The following is a 20769-nucleotide window of genomic DNA, read 5'->3' as shown; positions in this document are numbered from 1 at the left end:
CAAGTCACATTGTCGCTGCCATCAGCAAATATTAGCCCGGCGAAAAAGCACCAGCAATGCAAGGACGATGTTGGAAAGCAAACTCATCGGGCAGATGAACTTCCTGGCACCACTTTTATATGGTGAACTTTGTATGTATAACGATTAACGTATGTGGGCATGACTGCTGATGACTTAAGGACAATAAAGTATATAAAAATGCGGTAGCAATGTATGTAATACGTTTAAGTCGTATATTCTCTGAACCCAACAGTCGCTTCCATAATATAACATCTAAGGCACATTTGGGAACACATTGCTGTGAAATTCGGCCGCATTTCACATCGACACTCAGCTCCACAGAAAAGTTGTCCTTACGCCTCTTGATACTTTCGTTCCAGCGGCGCTATTTCTTCATTCCGTTTACCCATGTACCTGTCAATTGTCATACCTACCCATTTGTACCCATGTATGAGTCAGCGACAACTGATCTAAGGCAGGTGCATGTGTCGACATTCATGTACAAATCTCAACAATGCTTTGCATTGCAATGTAAGAGTTTTCCCACGTCGCATAAGCATCTCGAGCCAGGCGGGCACTAGTTGTCAAAATTTAGTCAGGCACAGCCATCGCTTGCATGTACCTACGTGCCGAAATATGCCTGAGCTGCATTCATTGCACGACATTCATAATGAATAAACGACGCACCCCTCTATTCGACTCAACACTATTGTAAGCGTTTTTCAACAATTGCGGAGCTCGCCCCTTTGGCACTTGTCTCTGTCATCAAATCGATTCAGAGCAGCACAACGATTCGATCGAAGCCCCACACAGCACACACAACAACCACATTCTGAAAGTGCTAGTCAAAATTGAGCTAAAAAAGTACGATAAAGTTAAGCTTCTTCAGACACAATGTGTGCAGCTGTATATATAGTGACTAGTGCCTACGTCAACATGATTTTGTAAACTCATAACAGCTCAGCCGAACCACTGTCATGACTCATCAAACAATATCATTTTTACCCACGTCATCCTACCATATCAAATGGAATGATATGCCTCTTGAGCCCCTTTCTAGCACTTCAACTTGTTCTCATTCCTATGTCGACTCTCGCCTGGCGCCCAGTACAGATGGCGCTCACATTCAGAACACGCTCACCCCGTCTCTTGTCCCACACTCTCCACACGCTCGGCCACAACACAGACTCGGCCACAGCCAACCTCATTCGTCACCCACAATGTTCTCAAACTTTGCTCTGTCTGAGCTCAGTCACTCTTGGCCCTGAGCTTCCAGTCTCGACAGGATCACCAGCTCACCCAACACGTCACTCAGGCTCATGCTGCACGACACACTCAACACTCACTGAGCTAGCCCCGCGAACTCCATGCCTAGCCGTCGCGAACACAGCTCATCCCCAACTCAATCTTGGCAAATCACTGTGTATTTCTCGGCTCATCCCCGGCTCATTCGTGGCTCAGCCGCTGTAGATCTCTTCCACAATCTTGCCGTACTTCTCCATGATGACTTTGCGGCGCATTTTGAGCGTGGGCCCCAGCTCCCCGCCGGGGATGGAGAATTCGGTGTCGAGCAGGCGCCACTTCTGCACGAAGCACGCGTGTGACTCGGCCTTGTTATTGGCGGCGGTGACAGCCTTCTGGATGTCATCGCGGTACTGTGGGATGCGGAAGACGGCCGAGGGTTACAGAAGGGGTCGGATAAAAACATTATATACGTGCTATGAACATCGATGTTTACTTACTAACTTTCTCGGACTTTGAAACGCACGCAATGTAAAATTGCTCAGTTGAGTCCGAAATTCAAACAGTTGCGTCGTACCTATTTGACAGCTAATTGAGTTCCAGAAGCAGCCAGCTCACGGATGAGCGGCCTGCTACTGCCGTTTGCTACGTTACCTTATCCTGCTCCTTGAGTGCTTCTGAGATGGTAGTGGCCTTCACGCCTCTCTCGCCGAGCCATTTGCGGGCTGTGTCGAGCAGTTTGTCGGTGGCCGCGCCCGAATCAGGGTCCATCTCCACCTGGGGACGTCGGATGTAGTGCTATATATCTGAACAAGTTTCAGTTGCTGAGAGCCGTAGGTACGTGATTTGGATAGCCACTCTTATTTTGGTTCTTTTACTCTCTTGGACTCGTAGTTTACGTTATGCTCTAAAATCAAATTACGAATTCCATGAAAACTCAAGATGAGTGATCTTTACATGGGCTGATTAACTGGTTACCATGGGCTCCTTCCCTTAGATTCACTTAAAGTACGTAATGTGCTCGCGTTTCTAGACCAATTAGCTAATTGCCGAGGCCTAGCCTGGCGGCCTACCTTGAACGTGAAGAGGGCTGCCAGGAACTTGCGCCGGTCCCCGACCACGACGCAGTTGCTGATAAGGGCCGGCAGCTCCGACTTGATGGTGTCCTCGATCGGCACCGGGGCCACGTTCTTGCCAGCCGCTGTGATCAGCAGCTCCTGAGACGGTGGAGAACGTGATCAAGAGCTGGCATTGCCTGGGGGTCTAATTGTTGAATCGAATGAGAAGCTGGAGAGATGCGCGATACGCGTTTCACAGATGTTTTCTCTCTTCTGCAGTCTCAGCGTATACAATGCACGTAGCTCAGAAGTTGGAACATTGAAGCCCTCAAGACGGCACGAGAAACTTGCAAGTCGCAACACTTCATTTACATCGCGTATGTTTGGTGAGCACTCGGCAACCGCGGGTGTTACCTTGATGCGTCCGGTGATGCTGACGTAGCCGTCCTCGTCCACCCTGCCGACGTCTCCGGTGCGCAGCCAGTCCTCGTCGTCAATCGTCTCCTTGTTGGCGTCCGGACGGCCCAGGTAGCCCATGAAGATGTTCCGGCCCCAGTGCAGGATCTGGGGAACGCAGAGGACAGTGTTTGGTTGATACTGGTGAGGAACGTCAAACAGAAACTGAAGTTGTTAATTTTTTCTTGCCAGATGTAAACTTTTTTGTCATCTCTTTTCGTGTTGTCGTCTGTTTTAAGCTCAGCAGAATGCATGCTGTCTCGTAAATAATTGCCACCTATTGATATTTTTTTTTTTCTTCACCTTTGCCAGCCCCTCGCTGTTATTCTTCTCCAGCTGGAATCCTCACAGCTCCGAAAAGCTTAGTCATCTCGCTGCGCTGCCCTTCTTCCCAATCGATGCTGCTTACCTCTCCATTTCCATCCTCGTCAGGTTCTCGGATCTTGAGCTTGCAGCCCAGGAACACCCGCCCGATGCTGCCCAGCTTGAAGCCCATGTGGTTGTTGATGGTTGAAGGTCCGCACGTCTCACTCAGACCGTACATCTGCCATGAAAAGGAACAGGTGTTATACGTTGGATGTCGGGGTGCTAGCTAGGTGATGCAAGCTAAAAGACAGGCGATGTCAAGGTGGTAAGCTATCCACCCCGGAGACCATGCGCCACATCTCGCTCGCCGCCCACCTCGAAGACTGGGATGTTGAGGCTGTGGATGAAGGCCATCGTGTCGGGCGAGATGGGCGCCGCGGAAGTGCCCGCGTGTCGGATGCGGTCCATGCCGATCTTCTCACGGACCCGGCGCAGCATCATGTCGGCTATCGTCAGGCTCCACGGCACCGGGGTGTTGATGTCCCTGCGGAGGAGAGGTGGGAGTGTCAGCAGGAGTGTCAGCAGGATAGTCTTGTGGTAGAGAGGTGGACGCACTACCATCTATTGGAACATATAGCTGCGTTCGTGGAGATAAATGTCTTTTGAGCTTCCATCTATAATATGTAATTTCCAATATCTCTTCATTAGAGCAAGTCCTCACAACCACGTGAGGACCACATACATTAAATCGGGGACTTACTTTTCCCTGGCCTTCCAGTAGGCGGATGACTGGGCGCGGCACCAGTTGAGGATAGACACCTGAAGACCTCCGGCGGCCAGCGCCCCGCTGAACTTCTCGTACATCTTCTCGTAGATGCGCGGCACGCCGAGGAAGAGCGTGGGTCGCACCTCGCGGAGAGTCTCGATCAGGGAGCCCTGTTGAAAAGAGCAGGGTACGGGACGGGCTGTCATAAGAACCGGCTACGACATGTTCTTTCTTATGACACTTGGCGGACGCTTTCGTTAAGTTGTCGTGATCTTCATAATTGATTACATGGCTCGATCACTCTCGATACATTAGTTAGCGAAGCTATTTCTACATGTCCTGCACACGCTCTCTACTTTCACTCATAGCTCGCCTCACAACACCCGTCTCGCCTTACCTTGAGCGCGTCCGGCTGGGCGAAGTAGATGGTACAGGCGGCCCGCAGTGCGGCGTACACGTCCACGATCTGCGCGGCGCCGTGACAGAGCGGCAGGTAGGACACCGTGCTGTCCTCGGCGTCACGGAAGTTGGCGCACTGCGAGCCGTGCTCGGCCGTCCACGTGAAGATGTCGTGGCTGATCATGACGCCCTTCGGCTGGCCCACGGTACCCGACTGCAGCGAGGTGGGGAGAGAGTTGGTGGGTTAGTGAGAGCCGCGAACGGCGCTGAGACTTGCCGGCTGCTCGAAATTGTGACAGCAGTGTTTTATTTACCCGTTCCCAAGCATAACGAACTTCCCATTCAAACGCGGACAAATCTTGATAACGAGGAGCTTGGTGTAGACCGAGCTACTCTCAAGATACCTAGACTTTGAAGCATGATCTTTCTGACTCTGAAATAGTTTTTCATGTTTGTTGTTTACAGTACAGCTTCAGAAATACCCACGAATGTGGGTTTTTGACGCTGTAAACACCAATTGTTTCATTGTATTTCGGGCAGATAAAGACTTATATACTCCAAGCGCCATGAGATGCGTCCGCCACTGACCGTGTAGATGACCGAGCAGCACTGGTTGACGGCGATTCCGCGCAGCCGCTCCTCCAGGCGCGAGTCGTCACACAGCGCCCCCTGGGCCATAAACTCGTCCCACTGCCGGTCACCGCCAGAGGGCAGGCACGCCGGTTAGTCACACAGCGTTCCCTGGGCTGCAAACTCCTACTACCTACTGCTGGTCACCGCCAGAGGGCAGGCACGTCGGTCAGCGTACGGTGAACGGTCGACTGACTTTGTCAAGGGAACGGAGCCTATGTCAGCTACTGGTCGTTTCCCGATCACCTATCCGTGCTTCTATCCTCAGGATACTGAAATCCTTCTCCTCCACGCCACAACCCCCCTCCGGGCTGGACAGGTAACTTTATCTCATGCGGGCCGCTCCCTTGGAGCGGCACCGCTGCTCCCGAGGGAGCGCACCCCGTAGCCGGGTGCAGTGAGTGCCTTGGGGCTGGGTGGCCTGTCCTCTGGACGGGCTCAGCCCCGGCGACTCACTAGGGTGCCTGCCCAGACCAATGTCTCCCCCTAATTCCTATCATCCTTCCGGCTCTGCAATGGTCTTGTCGACCGAAAGGGCCTAACCCAACAAAACAATAAAACAATAAACGTTTCCCGATGGGAAATAACTTCTTTTTGGTAGAAATTTGAGTGCTGGAAAGTAAATGGGCAGACAAGTTTTGAATGAATTGCAGAATAAATGAATGTGATCAACTAGAATTATGCACGTAGCTGAAATAAATTTCAACATTGTCAAGCCTCTTTTTTACTCATACCTATCGGTTGATTGCCAATACCTAATTGTAACTTATTTTGTGAACGGACTCAGCCCCGGCAACTCTCTAGGGTGTCTGCCCAGACCAATGTCTCCCCCTAATTCCTATCATCCTTCCGGCTCTGAAATGGTCTTGTCAGACCGAAAGGGCCTAACCCAATAAAACAAACAATATTTTGTGAAAGTTACAACGTAGTTCTTGAAAATCGTTTTCCTGACGGCTGACCTGTCTATTTGTCGATAAAAGAGAGGTGGTGTGCAACAAGACGTTCATAGCATAATTATGCTGCGGTAGACGATAAGGGAAGGTAAATGGTAAGCTACTTGTTTTTCCTTATTGGCAGATCAAATAATCTCTTATTCTGGTGCCGATTTTGAGTCGGTTCCTGCGCTCCGCGGCGGCGGTGTGGTGCGGTGCTGGACAGGCAGGACGGTGTGGGCGGATATGACGGGCTAACGGGTCAGGGCGGGGTGTGGGGGTGGGCGCTCAGCGGTGTCAGGGGGATGGGCCGCTCAGCAGGAAGTCCAGAGGTCGGCGCGTGGGTACTCATTGCGACGGATGAGCTGTTGTCACAAACACATACACAGGCCACACTATCTGCTCAATTTCCGGCTCCTCTGCTCTGCAGGATAAACCGAACGGGGGCTTGTTATCTGTGCCGAAGAAAACACCAATGTGTCATAAAGAATCACATGCGTGTGGCTAAATGTCTGAATGCCTTTCAGGCAATTATCGGCGCTATGGCTCCTTAAAACAAAAAATATGAGTGACGTCTGTCTCACCGAGAGGACGCTGCCGACGGTGGGCTTCCCCAGGTACTGGACAATGGTCTTCAGCTTTGGGCAGTTGTCCTTGACCTCGAGGATGCGCTGCAGGTACTTGTCGTTCTCCACCACCACCACTGAGATGTCTGTGTTGGTCAGGTAGAACTGGCACGTGGCCGGAGACGAGGTCGTGTACATGCCCGTCGACACGCCGCTGGGAAAGAAGTGTATCGTTACCAAATCTCACTCGACCGAGTCATATATAAATTCGAATTGACCTGCAGTCGGCGTGCCCCGAGTACCCATGGGGTCACAGGGGCGTCGCCACGGATTTTTTAGTGGGGGGGTCGGGTTTCCGGTCTTCGTCTTGATGGGTAGGGGTGTTTTTGGCCACACTTCCGGTTTTTTCGTGTGCCCGGACTCGGAGAAAAACCTCGGCGCGCAGCGCCGCGAAAGTAGCGGTATATCTTAATGTACATCAATTTTGCATCGTGCATAAAAATCAAGCAGAGGTCACCTGAGGTCAGGTCACAATGTCATGTCAAGTTCAGTTTTAATACCTCTTAAAACTGCAATCTTGTCATTCCTATAGATTATCTCCTGACTCCTATAAGTCTGAAATTTGGTGTAATGAATGGGATTATAAGTGCCAACAGTTCATGAATCTGGGATTTTACATCTGAAAAGCGAAGTCAGGTCAAATAGGTGTGTGACCTCACCAATCATGATAAGATATGGGAAAAAGCACGATGTCCTCTGCTTTGAAAGAATATGCTAAAAACGCTAGATACTTTTGTAGCCATGGCACCTTGTTCATTTTAGAGATAAGGTGCAGCTAATGACCAGTGGTGACTGAAATAGTCAGTCATTAGGTCATCAAAGGTCTCGACTCTCTAACACATTTTCGACAACAACTTTTGATGGAGACGTTGTAGAGCGATGACAGCACCTGGCGTGCGTGTGTTCAGCTCAGTAACACAGATCGATCCATATGCTGCAGCAGGTTCTTTTCCGGTCAGGTCATGACCTTTACCTGATGTCAAGTTTTCTATTCAAGTTTTTAAGTTCAAATTGTAAGCCATGCGAATTGCGACGTGTTTCGACGAAACAAAAACGATGGTGCTAACATGAATATCATACACATTCACTGAATCATAGGTTGTTACAGAACAAATGTTTCGGCAAAATCCGTCCGTTTAGCTGTTTGGACTCTATGGTACACAAGCCATAGACCCGAAGTCATATCTGAGGCGAAGTTGGCGAAAGAGCTTTAAAAGCTATCGAATACGCTTTCTGTGTTGCTGTAGCTCTTATTCGTATTTTGCGGGTCGCTAAGGTAAAACGTTTACCAACGTAACGCATATGGCTGGCATGCGTTCGGCCCCGGCCCTGATCGAGGTAGAGTTTCGCGGAAGAGCGAAAATGCTGCCCGTGATGAGAGAAAGCCGATGATGCCCAATTTCAAGGTCTTGGCCGGGTCATCTTAGGTCAACGCCCAAAAGTAGGAAAAATCTGGCCGCCTGCTAGAACTTAGTGAGCCGTAGCTGTTATCGGGGTCCCGAGTACGAGTTCGATGTTAGTCTTGAACAAAAATGATGACTCCATGCATTTTGGGTAGATCGGGTCGATGATGATGATGATGATTTGGAGTGACAGGGCGCACCAGCTGCGAGGCTATATCGCGCCCATTTCTTATTTGACTTCCTCAGTGTCGGGCGTTAAAAATCACCTGAAGGCCGGAGGCCGCAATAAACGAAAAGAGACGAGAAGAGTCTAGCAAAGAGGACTCGTCACCTAAGACTGCTCTCAAAGAAAGCTGGGCTCCGCGCAGGCCCAGAAACTTCAGCCGCTCAGCTTCCAGTCTCGGACACTCCAGAAAAACGTGTCGGACGGAAAGTCTGTCGCCACATCTCGCACAAACAGGTCTTGTGCCGACGCCAATAAGGTGTCCATGGGTACCGAAAGTGTGCCCTGTGCGAAGCCGACAGAGGATAACCTCCTCTCGACGCGACTTGCGCGACGCAGACAACCAGGTTGCCAAACCCGGTTTGATGCGTAGCAGCTTGTTTGTCTGACATTTGCTCCAATCCTCTTGCCACTTTCCGCGGAAGAATGAGCTCACCGCAGGGAAAAAGTCCCTGGCCGGTAGAGGGAACCGGCGGGAGCAGGGCTGCCGCGCCGCATGGTTCGCAGCACGGTCCGCCCGCTCATTGCCAGCTATACCAACATGGCTAGGAATCCAGCAAAAAGTCACTGAGGTACCCTCTCGGTCGAGAGCCGTCAAACGGAGAAGAATCTCCTGTACGAGGGGGTCAAGTGGAGGGTCGGGTCAGCTCAGGTCGACCAGCAGGCTTCCTGCCGGCCATCTAGAGTGGGTGACTGACAACCACCAACGATAGCTTCGTAACATGTTACATAACCATCATTTATCAAAACTACAGGGTCTTTCATAATGAATGTTATTTTTGAAATAGCCATAGCTCAGGTGATATACATCACAAAGTTATTGTCAATACCCGAATGAAATAACAAATCATGGGAAAGTATGTACACATGACTCGCATTTAGGTACCCTTCATCGATTTTTAACTGTGTCGCCTCGCTTTGGGACACAGATTTCGGCCCGCGGACGTAAATGGTGCACCACGCGCTTCACATCCTCCGCGCACAGCATTGCAGCAGATCTCTCCACTGTGACCTGTAGCTCTATGAGGGTCACTGGAAGGGTCTCTGCTTGGGGCCTCCAAGACGACTGTCCAAAATCAGAAGTACATCGGCGAGAGATCAGGGCTCCAAGCTGGCCATGGCCGCTCAGTGAGACGGCTGATCACTCGTCTGTCAAAGTTGCCATCCAACCAGGCGCGCACACAGGATTTTTGAATGGGGGGGGGCACGACCTTCGAACTGGGCCCCCCATGCCGGAGGGCCCCCCCCCAAAAAAATACGGCCCACGGGGCTATATTTCGGTTGGTTTGAAGCTTGAGCAATTGGTTTGTCAATGCATGTAAAACAATTATTTCGGTACCAGCTTAATTTTCAAAACATATATTTTTACGCTAGGCTGTTTTTTCTCAAATGCGACTCAGAGCCGGTACATATACCTAATCATCTAATTCATTGCGTAAAACATTTCATTAATAAACATTTTTGCAGGTCCCTCAGAAATCAGCCCCGGGCAGCGACTGACTGCCGGCCGGCCGACCGGCCCCGGGTGGCTAGAAGCAGGGGCCGGTCACTGTTTGGCCCGGATGTGTAGGAGCGGGAGCAGCACTCCTTTTTCACGTATATTCGCATATTTTTTTAGGCACATCGACATGAAATGTCGTTATATCTGATACGATGCGGGATCACAGACTAGAGATCCAGCTTATAACTTATATTTAATGAATCAGTCAATGATTCATCAATGAATCAATCAATGAATCAAATCAACAGGACTATGTACGATGCATGTCGGACACGTACCCAGAATTTCGCCCAAGAGGGGGTCACCTGCTGGTCACCTGACCCCGGGCCCGCGAGTCACCCGGGCGCCCGGGGTCAGCTCAGGCAAGGATGTACCCAGGACCTTTCGATGGGAGGAGGGAGGCACGGTGGGTTCAGTCTCACTGGCAGACGGGTCTCTTTAAAACGGTCTTTGCATGAGAAAATGTGGAAAATTGGCAAGCGAAAGTATCATTTATGCCCGAGGAGTGTGCCTAATGTACACTAATGCCTAATTTACATGGTATTTTACGAGCGAGCGAAGCGAGCGAGCTCCTCAGAGTCACCGGTGTGTGGCGCGTTCAGAGGTGCCAGTGAAAGGCCGTCAGATGCGCTGGTGTTGGGTCCTCACAGGCGCCGTTGCGGGGTCTTAGGGCTTAGAGACACTGGTGGAGCCATCATTGGCATGTGTGTGGCCCTGCAAAATGGCCTGCAAGTGGAAAGTGGCCCGTCATAGGCTGGCAAGGACACTCGGAGGCTGGTAAGAGGCCCTCAGAGTCACTGGTACGTGGCCCTCAGAGGCGTCGGTGTGGGGACTCTCAGAGCCGCCGATGTAGGCCCTTAAGATGCGCTGGTGGGGGTCCCTTGGAGGTGGGGCGAGGGGCCTCGCAGTTGCCGTTGTGGGTGCCTTTAGAAACACTGGTGTGGACCGTGTGTCTATCACAGACGGATGTGGAGCCATAGCAGCCAATCCCTCGTTGGCCGTTACTACTTAGGGCCCTGAGCGGCCGGCGAGGTCTCTCAGAAACCGGCATTGGGCCTTTATGAAGATAATTGTGGCTACATAGGAGCCAATAACGTCCCCCCACAAGACCTGTGGTGTCCTTCCGAGTTGAAGTGCGGCCAGCGCGAACCCATTGAGGCCTTCTAAGGGCCCTTTGAGCAGTCGAGGGGCCTTTGAGGCCTTTTGAGGGTCTCTTGACGTCAGCTGAGGACCGTTGGACGCCAGCTTAGGATCGTTTTTGGGCCTTCTGATGGCCATTAGACGCCAATGGATGACCCTCTGACACCAACTGGGGCCCTCTTACACCAGCTAAGGGCACTTTAAGTTTGACGCTAGCTCAGGGCCCTCTGACATTAGCTGGGGGGGGGGGGGGGGGGCTCTGACGCTAGCTCAAGGCCCTTTGACGCTCTTTAAGGCCTTCTGAGGGTCCCTTGAGGTCTTCTAAGGGCCCCTTGAGGCTTTTTGAGGGCCGCTTGACGCCAACTGAGGACCGTTTGAGGCCTTCTGATGGCCATTTGGCGCCAGCTGGGGGCCATCTGGCACCAGCTGGGGGCCCTCTGTCACCAGCTAAGGACCCTTTAGAGCCATCGGAGAGCCATTTGACGCAAGGGCATGGCCCTCTGACGCCAGCTCAGGGACCTTTGACACCCTTTAAGGCCTTCTGACGTCCGTTTGACGTTAGCTGAGGGCCCTTTGAGGCTATCTGAGGGCCCTTTAAGGCCATCTGAGAGTCCTTTGAGGTCATCTGAGGGCTCTTTAAGGCCATCTGAGGGCCCTTTGACACCAGATGAGGGCCCTATGACGCTAACTGAGGGCCCTTCGAGGCCATCTGAGGGCCCTTTAAGGCCATTTGAGGGCCCGTTGTACACGGTCTTCGGTGGTCTAAGGATTAGTTAGAGGCCCATTTGAGGCGGCCTTCGGCCGCCTCAAATGGGCCCCTTCCTTCGAGTTGGGCCCCCCAACTCGAATGGGGGGGGGGGGGCACGGGCCCGTGTGCCCCCCCCCTTGTGTGCGCCCTTGCTGATCCAACCACTGGCGCCCAGCCGCCGTTGTCACTTCAGCGCCGTCCTGCTGAAACCAGCGGCCTTGTCTTTGAACCCCGCCAGGCACATGAGGCCAGAATTCTTCCTTGAGCACTGAGCAGCCTCAGATAAGCTGGCCCGGTCACTGATGAGCCAGAAGCGAAGCAGTGGACGAAGACACGCCCGTCGACCACGGCAGCCCAAAACATGACCTTTCGTGCGTTTTGTTCCTTGCAATCAACCGTGAGTCGTGACATTCTGGAATCTGTTCACAAGCCTGTGATCATTTTAGAGCGGACATTGTGCTTCTTTTAAAAGTGTCCCCGAATCTTACGGTGGACAGCCGTGCGCTTCAGTGAGCCGTTTCCCACGACCACCCAAAACGTCTACGTGAAAAAAAAGAGCTGACCCGTGTTATAGGGGGATGCATATTTTCATGTCCGCACAAAAGGGAAGTTTGGTGAAGTGTGGCAGTTTTAATTACATCAACAGAATTTCCAAGAAATTTGCAATAAGGTAAATACAAAATTTATAATTTAATTATTTACAAACACCTTCAACTTCGCGTTTTAAAAATAACATTCATTATGAAAGACCCTGTACTTCAAACGGGCGCTGAACTCGAAATCAGCCCCAAAAACCACACTTGTAAGTGGAAGCAAATAAAACTCAAAGAAGTTAACCAAGGTTATCCATATTCGAATCAGAGCCATTTTTTTAGAATAGGTGTAAAATTCATTAACTCGAGGTCACTGAAAGTTTCGTTGCAATATACTCCTTTTCGCGCGTCTTATTAGGAAAGCCCCAGAGGGATCCACCATCTGACCCCATTTCCCCTATGCAGGCAGGTCCGAGGGTAGCAGGGCTGAGGCTAGCCAGGTACCTCGTAGTTACTGATACGTCATCCGACGAATCGACTGCAACCATTATTTTGACAATCAGACGAACGCTTGGGTCAGTTTTGACGCGCTCGCTCATTTGAGGGATAAATAGGGACTAAAATCATATTGTCATGCTGATGTTCTAGCCCACAGCTTATTGACCTATAAGCAATAGGGACTAGGGAGCTCTTGAAACGATTCTGAATCTGACGTTGTATTTGTTGATGTTGCTGACGCCAACTTCCCTTAGCTAAAAAAAGCATACTCAGCATCGCCAAAAGTGGGGGGGTCGACCCCCCCGGTTCTGACGAGTGGGGGGGGGTCGCGACCCCCCCGACCCCCCCGTCGGCGACGCCCCTGCATGGGGACACATTGGATCATGCAGTACGATAAGCTACGCTCCATTTGTCCACTTTGCTATCCAGCCTCTGTGGGATTGTAGTACTACAATAGTAAACTTACACATATCCGTTTTTCTTCTTTTCATGAATGACTGTGTGGTTAGAAATTGAATTTCGTTTTAAGGAATATACAAATCCAATTTGAGTGCATGCATTTATCCTTTCATTACCGGTGAGTGTTGCTGAGACCACAACTATGAAAGGTAGCTGGAGAGGTTTAAAGGTAGTGTGCCAGCTTTTCTGGACCGTATGGAGTTAATGGCCCAGATAAGGAGAACCGGATTTTTAGAACTTATCCATACCTTCAAAACTCATGGAAACGTCTTAAATTCTTCAAATTTTGAGTACCCCAGTGCGAAATTCGCCCCGACGGGTTGTCGGTCGTACCCCAACCACATTTCACACCACTACGAACATTAAATGCACACACTGAAATCGCTATTACCGATATGCTCATCCAATCAAGTTTCGATAAACCCGTTCATCATCATCTCCTGCGGTTTCGAACACGCCTGTTAGGTGGTGCGGTAGACCGCGCCCAAAGCCAGGGCCCCGTTAACGTGAGGTATAGCCGAGTCGAGGCAGCGTGCGCTGACCCAAGCCGGGGCCGCGCGTCCTCCCGGTGTCATGTGATAGCCCGGGGCTGCCCGCGGGGATGCGGTAGACCGCGCCCAAAGCTGCGGCCCCGGCTTGGGTCAGCGCACGCTGCCCCGACTCGGCTACCTCACGTTACCGGGGCCCTGGCTTTGGGCGCGGCTTCTGCTCATACTTTGTGGTGCGGTGGTGGTGCGTCGGGCCGCGCGCTCTGACTTCGGCCAAGAAAAATGCGTCAGCTGATCATTGTCATTTCTGCGACTTGCGTGTGGTGAAATGGGGTCATAACTTAAGAGACGGCTTTTTCATATCAATTATTTTACATAAAATCATATTTCAAACCATGAATAATGTTCGACAGCCAAATAAAAGAAACAATACCAATACAGGCTTACAGTTTAAGGCTCGACATTGTGTTGTCTACGATTAGACAGCTGATAACTCATTCCCGTACGTCGTAACTCTATAATGACCTTCGCTTATTGTCACATGTGCGCCGCATTCGCGATTGTTGCCGACGCCTGTTTGCAGGTCAGCCCACTACAGTTGTTATACATATCGAAAAACCGATAAACTTTTAGGCGAAAAAGGCACTATTCCAGGCCCATTTTTGATTTTTTTTTTGCGATATTAGGTAAAAACAGAAGCTTCTTATCCTAGGAAAAATAAAATGGGAAATCTTTCAAAGGTGGCACACTACCTTTAACTTTGAAGATATAGTGAAGTAGGCCCGGTCATTAATTGTTTTACCTCGTAACAAAAACGCTCAGCGTAATCTAACATCATATGCGAAGACTTTTGCGCCAGTGTCGACTTTTGACCTTTGGCCCGAGTTTTCCGACATTTAGCGTGACTTGCCCTGTAGAAGAGAGAGAGCGTGGCCTTTATCTGATTTACGAGAGTATGTCCGAACAATGTCTAGATAAGGTTAATATTGGCTCTCGAAGAATATGGGTCGCTCCTTTCTAGCTTTCAGGAGGGCGAGTGGCGACCTCAGTGGGGATATTTCGAATTATTTAAACGACTCTCCACCATATCACCTCGTTGCGAGATTCTGAATTTACACAAATTCTAGTGTTGATCGGAAGCGTTTGAAACTCGCGTGTGTGGTGGGTGCGTGACCTCAGTGAGGCTGGCAGCCACTTGAAAACTGATCCACACACTTCGGCTTTCCCGTTTACACGCGTCAAGGTCACTCGTGAAACGCTTGAACTCGATAACTATTGACCACGATAACTCGTGAAAAGGCTTCAGTGTAATCTCGGTAATACTCGCAGAGCCACGATGACGATTGACTATCGATGACCGATTACTATCTGTGGAGGTCAAAAGGTGCCTCGGGGGTGAGTGGGGCGCGTCTCGAGCGGCGGGAACTCCTCCTCGACTGGCGGTTATCGGTCTCCGTGCACCGGTCTGAGACGGACTGAAGTGGGGATTCACGGCCACCGACAGCACCCGTGGGGAATATGATCGCTCATGTCTGACTCGTCAGTCTTATGAGCTGGTGGCCGTATGGGTAAAATGAGATGTTTTTTGGTAGGCAATAGGCATATGCGAATGCGATGTCCAGCATTTTGTTGCTTTATTAAGAAATCATGAAATTAATACGTATTCATTAAAAATGGTAAATTATAATTTTATCGTAGTATAGCGTGTCTCGTAACAACCACTCCATTTTCGCTGCAAGCAGCATGAGTTAGCTTCTGCGACCGACGTGCTTTGTATGTATGTATGTATGTATGTATGTATTGACGATCAAGAGCAATCCACAATCGGCGTGGCGATTACACTCCGAGTCCGAGCTGGTTGAAGATAACACGAGAAATAGGTACCTACACAAGAAAACGCACACACTTACGGATACGAAATCCACAACGCGAACGCCGAACACGCACATACTTGGTGTAACCCGCACGAAGCCGCGTTCATAACTATGTACACACAGACTCGTTTGCCTTTCATAGTCCAAGAGTCATGAGGCTAACTACTATGGCTACTCTGGCTAGGCTTAAGCCCCTTTTTACAGCACGGGCAAATCTGGCTGGAGGCAACTGCGTTAGCTCGAGGGGGAGAGTATTTAGGAGCGCCGCGGCAAGGTAGGCGAATCTACGTTTTCCGGTCTCTAGTCGGGGTCGCGGTAAGTGGAAAAGGTGGTCTTGGCGAGTAGACCTTGCTCGTGTTTGGGAATTTTTGGAAAATAGGGTCGCGATCTCCTCGGGTTCACCTCTCTGGATGGCCTTGTGCGCCGTGATAAGGGTATGGTATTCAGCCATTGTTTTAGGTGCCATCCAGCCGAGTTGGTCCCGGAGATGGGAGACATGATCAAATTTACGGCGACCGAAAATGACTCTAGCGGCAAAGTTAAGAATTTTCTGAATGCGATCGAAGTTCTTTTGGCTACCATTACCAAATACGGAGAGACAGTACTGGATCTGTGACATGACGAGAGCCACCACTAGTGTCTTGGTGACACCGTCGGGGAGATAGTGGCGGACATGGGAGAGGCCAATTAGGAGACCCGTGCATCGGCGACTGAGCTCGGACACATGCGCGTCCCAGGACAGGGTGCCGTCGAAGATAACGCCCAGGTTGCCCACCTGCTTGCATGGCACTAGTTTGGTGTCGCGAAAAGAAACGGCGAAAGCGGGTATGCTTCTCAAATTTTGCCGACTGCCGAAAACCATGAGCTGAGTTTTAGCAGTGTTTACTTTAAGAGCATTTGCACTGAACCAATGGTCGAGAGACGCCAGTGACGCTTCCAAGCGCGAGATGAGTCCCCTAAGGTCGTTTAAAGGGCCACTCACCAACAATTGAGTGTCATCAGCGTACTGGAAGACTGCTGCATCCTCAGAATAAAGTGATAGATCATTGGAAAATACCGTGAAGAGTAAGGGACCGAGTGCCGAGCCTTGAAAGACGCCCATAGAGTTGGGGAGAGGTTGTGATAATACCCGGCGACCGGACTCGTCCTGCAATGACACACTCTGTGTGTGACCCTGGAGATAAGCGGCGAACCAGGATGTCTCTATGCCGTGCATTGCCAATTTAGCGAGTAATAACTCATGGTTGATGACATCAAAACATTTGCTTAAATCAATAATGCATAGCATAGAGACATCCCCCCTATCGGTGGCGGCCAGGATTTGGTCACTGACGGACAGAAGTGCTGTCTCAGTTAAGTGCCGGGGTCGGAAACCGTGCTGGGTATTGGCCACAAGATGGTTTTGGGAGAGATAGTGATAGAGCTGTTTGTGAATGACTCGCTCGACCACCTTCATAATGACAGGTACTAAGGAGATAGGTCGAAAATTAGTGGGATCAGATGGGTTTCCAGACTTGAAGATGGGGTGAACTATAGAGTGTTTCCAATGAAAGGGGATATCGGACCTTGAGATGCAAGTGTTAATGATGTGAAGGATAACGTCACCGATAGATGGGAAAGCAGTTTTCAGCATGCGAATGCAGACGCCATCAGACGCACAGGCGGCAGAATTGCGCATATTGAAAACGGTGTGACCGAGTTCACCGAGAGAGATAGGTCTGGGCTTAAATCTACCGGTTACAACACGCGGCAAACGGCCAATTTGCTCAACAACTGGATTTTGGTCACGGATCTCTGTAGCGACGCGGGGACCCACAGAAACGAAAAAAGAATTTAAAACGTCAGCCGATACATCAGGTTGAACACTAGGTCCGTCTTTCTTACCAGCCACAACCGACCTAATACTTTTCCACACCTTGTTGGGACCCCGCCCACTAATCTCTCTGTGAAGTTCGCCGCGTCGGTCTCGTCGCACTGCGGCCCGGACAGTTCGGTTTAAGTCTTTGTAAACCTCCGACTTTCTACCGAACTGCTGTAACGCGGTACGACGTTGATCCATGATTTTAAGTGTGGCGGGGGTAACTGGTGGTGCTGTAGGATTACGGATGGTAATATTCTTTATAGGTGCGTGATCGTCAAAAATCGGCAGAAATTCGGCCAGGAAAGCATCCCACTGGTCACTTACGTTCGTGGCACTAAACACGCCCTCCCAATCGGCAAACATCAGGTCAGAGTTCAGGGCATCGACATCTATGCGGTTGATCGAGCGGGATTGAACAACTGTAGGATTTTTGCGTTGTTTCGGAACGTTAATAGACACACGAAGGAGTTTGTGTGGGCTGAAGTGGCAAAAGGATGCAGAGCAATCACGCACAAGCTCTCTATTTTTAACCATACAGACGTCTAGCAACGAGCCGGAAGTGTACGTTGGAACGGTTACAAGCTGCTCAAGAGAATAATTCGATAAAAAGTCACTGAGGTGTACACGCGCACGAAAACTCTCCTCCTTCAACATATCACAGTTTAAATCGCCACAGATCATGAATGGAATCTTGGGAAAATCAATTAATACACGCTTTGTGATCACCTCTTGGAAATGGAACCGACTAGGCTTTAACTAACACAACTCCTATTGCCGAGCGATTCACCAAACGTATTACCCTTGTACCAAAGCAACCTACCCACTCACCCACTCATGCATGTCGCATCAAATCACTAGCTACCCAAAATAACTTTACTAATACCTACCCAGCCATGATGGTGGCCATGTTGGCGACGAAGTACTCGGGCGCGTTGAAGCCCATGATGGCCACGCCGTCGAAGGGCTGCAGTCCGAGCTGGATGAAGGCCTTGGCGGCGGTGCGCACCTGCTGGTGGTACTCGGCGAACGAGGTGCTCTGCCACACGCCGTTCCGCTTCACGTTCATAGCGCTCCGCTCTGGCCATCTGCAGCGGCGGAGACGGGTTTTTACCATTGACGATAATTTTACATAAAGCTGACGTAGTAACACAACTTTACATGAGGCTTTATCAGATATTATTTACTTACGAATTACAAGGCACAATGCTTAGTGTTTAACTCCAGTTGCAATCTGTGTTAAGTTCCATGTTATCGCGTTCATTTTTCATATCGCAACTGTTCCCCGCGTGTGTGTAGCCGCCCGGCCGCGGCCCGCCGGCGCGCCGGCGGGCCGTGCGGCACAGTATGTTTGCGGGCGCGCGGCCGGCGCGGTGCCCTGGCGTGCGGTAATTGGCGGTCGCTCGAATGTCACGTGACCCGCGGTGACCTCCAGTCTGTCCGTGTCTCTCGTACTCACTCGTGTCTCAGCATTCGTCTGGACCGGGTCGGTCTCAATGCGCGCTAGCCTCTGGAGTGGCACTGCACGGCTCTCCTGGCTGTAGCGCTTGTGGCCGCCGAGTGTAGGAAACGGACTTGGCGGTCCTTTCCTGAGCCTCACTCGGACAAAATTAACGCCTAACCCTCTTTGGTATCCAAATCCTGACGGGGCATTATATGATACAGATCAGACGTGTGTCTTTGATACCGTTCACGATGTATCATTAATGCACCCTTTACCTGATACAAGTATAATGTAATCGTGCCTGTCGTTACTGTGCACGTTTCACGGCGAATTTAGAGGGGCTGTCCGTAAGCCCCTCCTTGGATGTACGAGAAAAAGCAATGAGCTGTACTTGATTTGTGCCTTATCATTACTGTGCCTGGTCGTTAAATGATACGGTGACTACCTCTCAACCTGTTGGTGACGAAGCTGTTGCACCCCAATACAGCACTGAGGTCAATTATATTTCTGTTCTGTTTATACCGGCGCAAAGAACGGACGGATTCTTAACATAGTCCACCGGGGCCGGATCGTCTTTTCGGTTTCAAAATTTGTACCTTGTTAATCGGACAGACGTTGATACTCTTGTTTGATACAGTCCACTTTTACCCCTCTTGTTAAAATCCGTTTAGTTCAACATGGATGATTTATTGAGCACAAGAACGAGGCTTCGTTCAAAGGCAACCAAACAGTGTAACGACCTCAGGTCATGCCGGGAGGGGGATCAAAAGGCACTTGATGTGGATCAGCTGGCTCTCAAGCTCCATCACTTGGAGAAGCTGCAGCACGAGCTTCAGCAGGTCCAGGACCAGCTCGACAAGCTTGGTCAGCCTGACGATTCCAGTCACAGCCAAAACATGGAGGATGAGATGTTCCTCGGCTCCAGGCTACTCACCCGGCTTGAGAAAGCTGGTGACACTGTTCAAAGGGTCGACTCCCAAAACCCGACAGGAAATGCAGACCTCAAAGCATCAGTCGCAGTCAAGATTCCCATTTATCATGGCGACGTGATGAAATGGTCCGAGTTTTGGGAACTCTTCACAATTTCCGTTCACGACAACCCAGTCTACGCTGACGTGCAAAGGTTTGTCGTTCTAAAGTCGCACTTGGCCGGCGCGGCGCTGCGCACAATCCAAGGGATTCCGGTGTCGGGTGAAGGCTACGCTGAAGCCGTAGCAGTCCTCAAAGAGCGCTTTGACCACAGCGAGGTGCGGCGAGAGCTTCTGATGCGCGAGCTCTTGAGCATGCCCTCTGTCCGCCACAATGACCTACGAGGCATGCGAACCTTGGTTGATCACCTGTCTTCTCACACGCGCGCTCTAAACACCCTCGGTGTGCCCGCCGAGAGCTTCTCGAGCCTCCTCCTACCAGTCGTGAAAGACAAAATTCCGGAAGACTGGCGGCTGGAATGGGCTCGGCTGGAGAGCGCGGACTTTGACGTTTTCCTTAAATTTCTCAATCGAGAGTTACGGATCCGCGAGGCAGCCAAGGGAGTTTCTGCGTCTGTCGCAAACGCAGAAGCACCGCCTTCGGCGCCGTCTGTCACCAGCATTATGACGGCACGGCTTGAGCCTCGGAGGGAGCGGTCACAGCCATCTCAAAGGCCAAGGAAGACGGCTTGTAGCGCGTGTGGACAAGGTCATCATTCGCTTGCCCAGTGTGTGACATTTCGTGGCATGACTGTACAGAGCAGATGGTCACTCGCGAGAAACTCGAAGGTATGTTTCCGCTGTCTCCGTCCTGGTCATCGAGCCCGTGATTGCAAAGAGGGATCATGTGTGGAGTGCAGCAGGCCCCATCACGTCCTGCTGCACCATTCGGGACCCTCGTCAGGGGGTCACTCGGCGGTCCCAACGTCCAAACTGTCGCCGGATGCGGCCAGCTTCTCGACGGCACAGCCCCCTCAAGAGGCGGGTATGAGTGCCGCAGAAGTAGATGCCCAGCGACAGTGCCATCGTCGTTTCAACGCCCAGAGAGCTGACGGAATCCGAAGCTTCTTCCAGACGGCTCTGGTTGAGGCTGTGGGCCCGAATGGTCGGCGCCGGGCCCGTGTCTTGCTGGACGGAGGCTCCGACTCCTCCTATATCCGTGGCGCTCTGGCAGAAGAACTTGGGCTACCTGTTGTCGGCTCGGGAACCTTCTCCTG

General features: G+C 51.0%; 1 protein-coding gene across 2 annotated transcripts in view; it reads right to left on the bottom strand.

The window, feature by feature from the left end:
- Nucleotides 1-216: 216 nt before the first annotated feature.
- The window catches only part of LOC122367266 (long-chain-fatty-acid--CoA ligase ACSBG2-like), a 31825-nt gene continuing 11272 nt past the window's right edge, over nucleotides 217-20769 (bottom strand). For both annotated transcript variants that reach the window (XM_043340220.1, XM_043340221.1), the window contains exons 4-14: nucleotides 18031-18228; nucleotides 6374-6569; nucleotides 4816-4917; nucleotides 4226-4441; nucleotides 3823-3998; nucleotides 3438-3606; nucleotides 3166-3300; nucleotides 2715-2864; nucleotides 2316-2459; nucleotides 1897-2019; nucleotides 217-1655 (exon numbers count right to left, since the gene is read on the bottom strand). In XM_043340220.1, the coding sequence (XP_043196155.1) occupies nucleotides 1458-1655; nucleotides 1897-2019; nucleotides 2316-2459; nucleotides 2715-2864; nucleotides 3166-3300; nucleotides 3438-3606; nucleotides 3823-3998; nucleotides 4226-4441; nucleotides 4816-4917; nucleotides 6374-6569; nucleotides 18031-18228 (1807 nt within the window). In that variant the 3' untranslated portion in view covers nucleotides 217-1457. The remainder of the gene's footprint in view (nucleotides 1656-1896; nucleotides 2020-2315; nucleotides 2460-2714; nucleotides 2865-3165; nucleotides 3301-3437; nucleotides 3607-3822; nucleotides 3999-4225; nucleotides 4442-4815; nucleotides 4918-6373; nucleotides 6570-18030; nucleotides 18229-20769) is intronic.

This window comes from Amphibalanus amphitrite, unplaced genomic scaffold (genome assembly GCF_019059575.1).
Source record: "Amphibalanus amphitrite isolate SeventyFive unplaced genomic scaffold, NRLGWU_Aamphi_draft 000860F_arrow, whole genome shotgun sequence".
In the NCBI taxonomy this organism is placed as follows: domain Eukaryota; kingdom Metazoa; phylum Arthropoda; class Thecostraca; order Balanomorpha; family Balanidae; genus Amphibalanus; species Amphibalanus amphitrite.
This window is presented reverse-complemented; position numbering and strand designations above follow the sequence as displayed.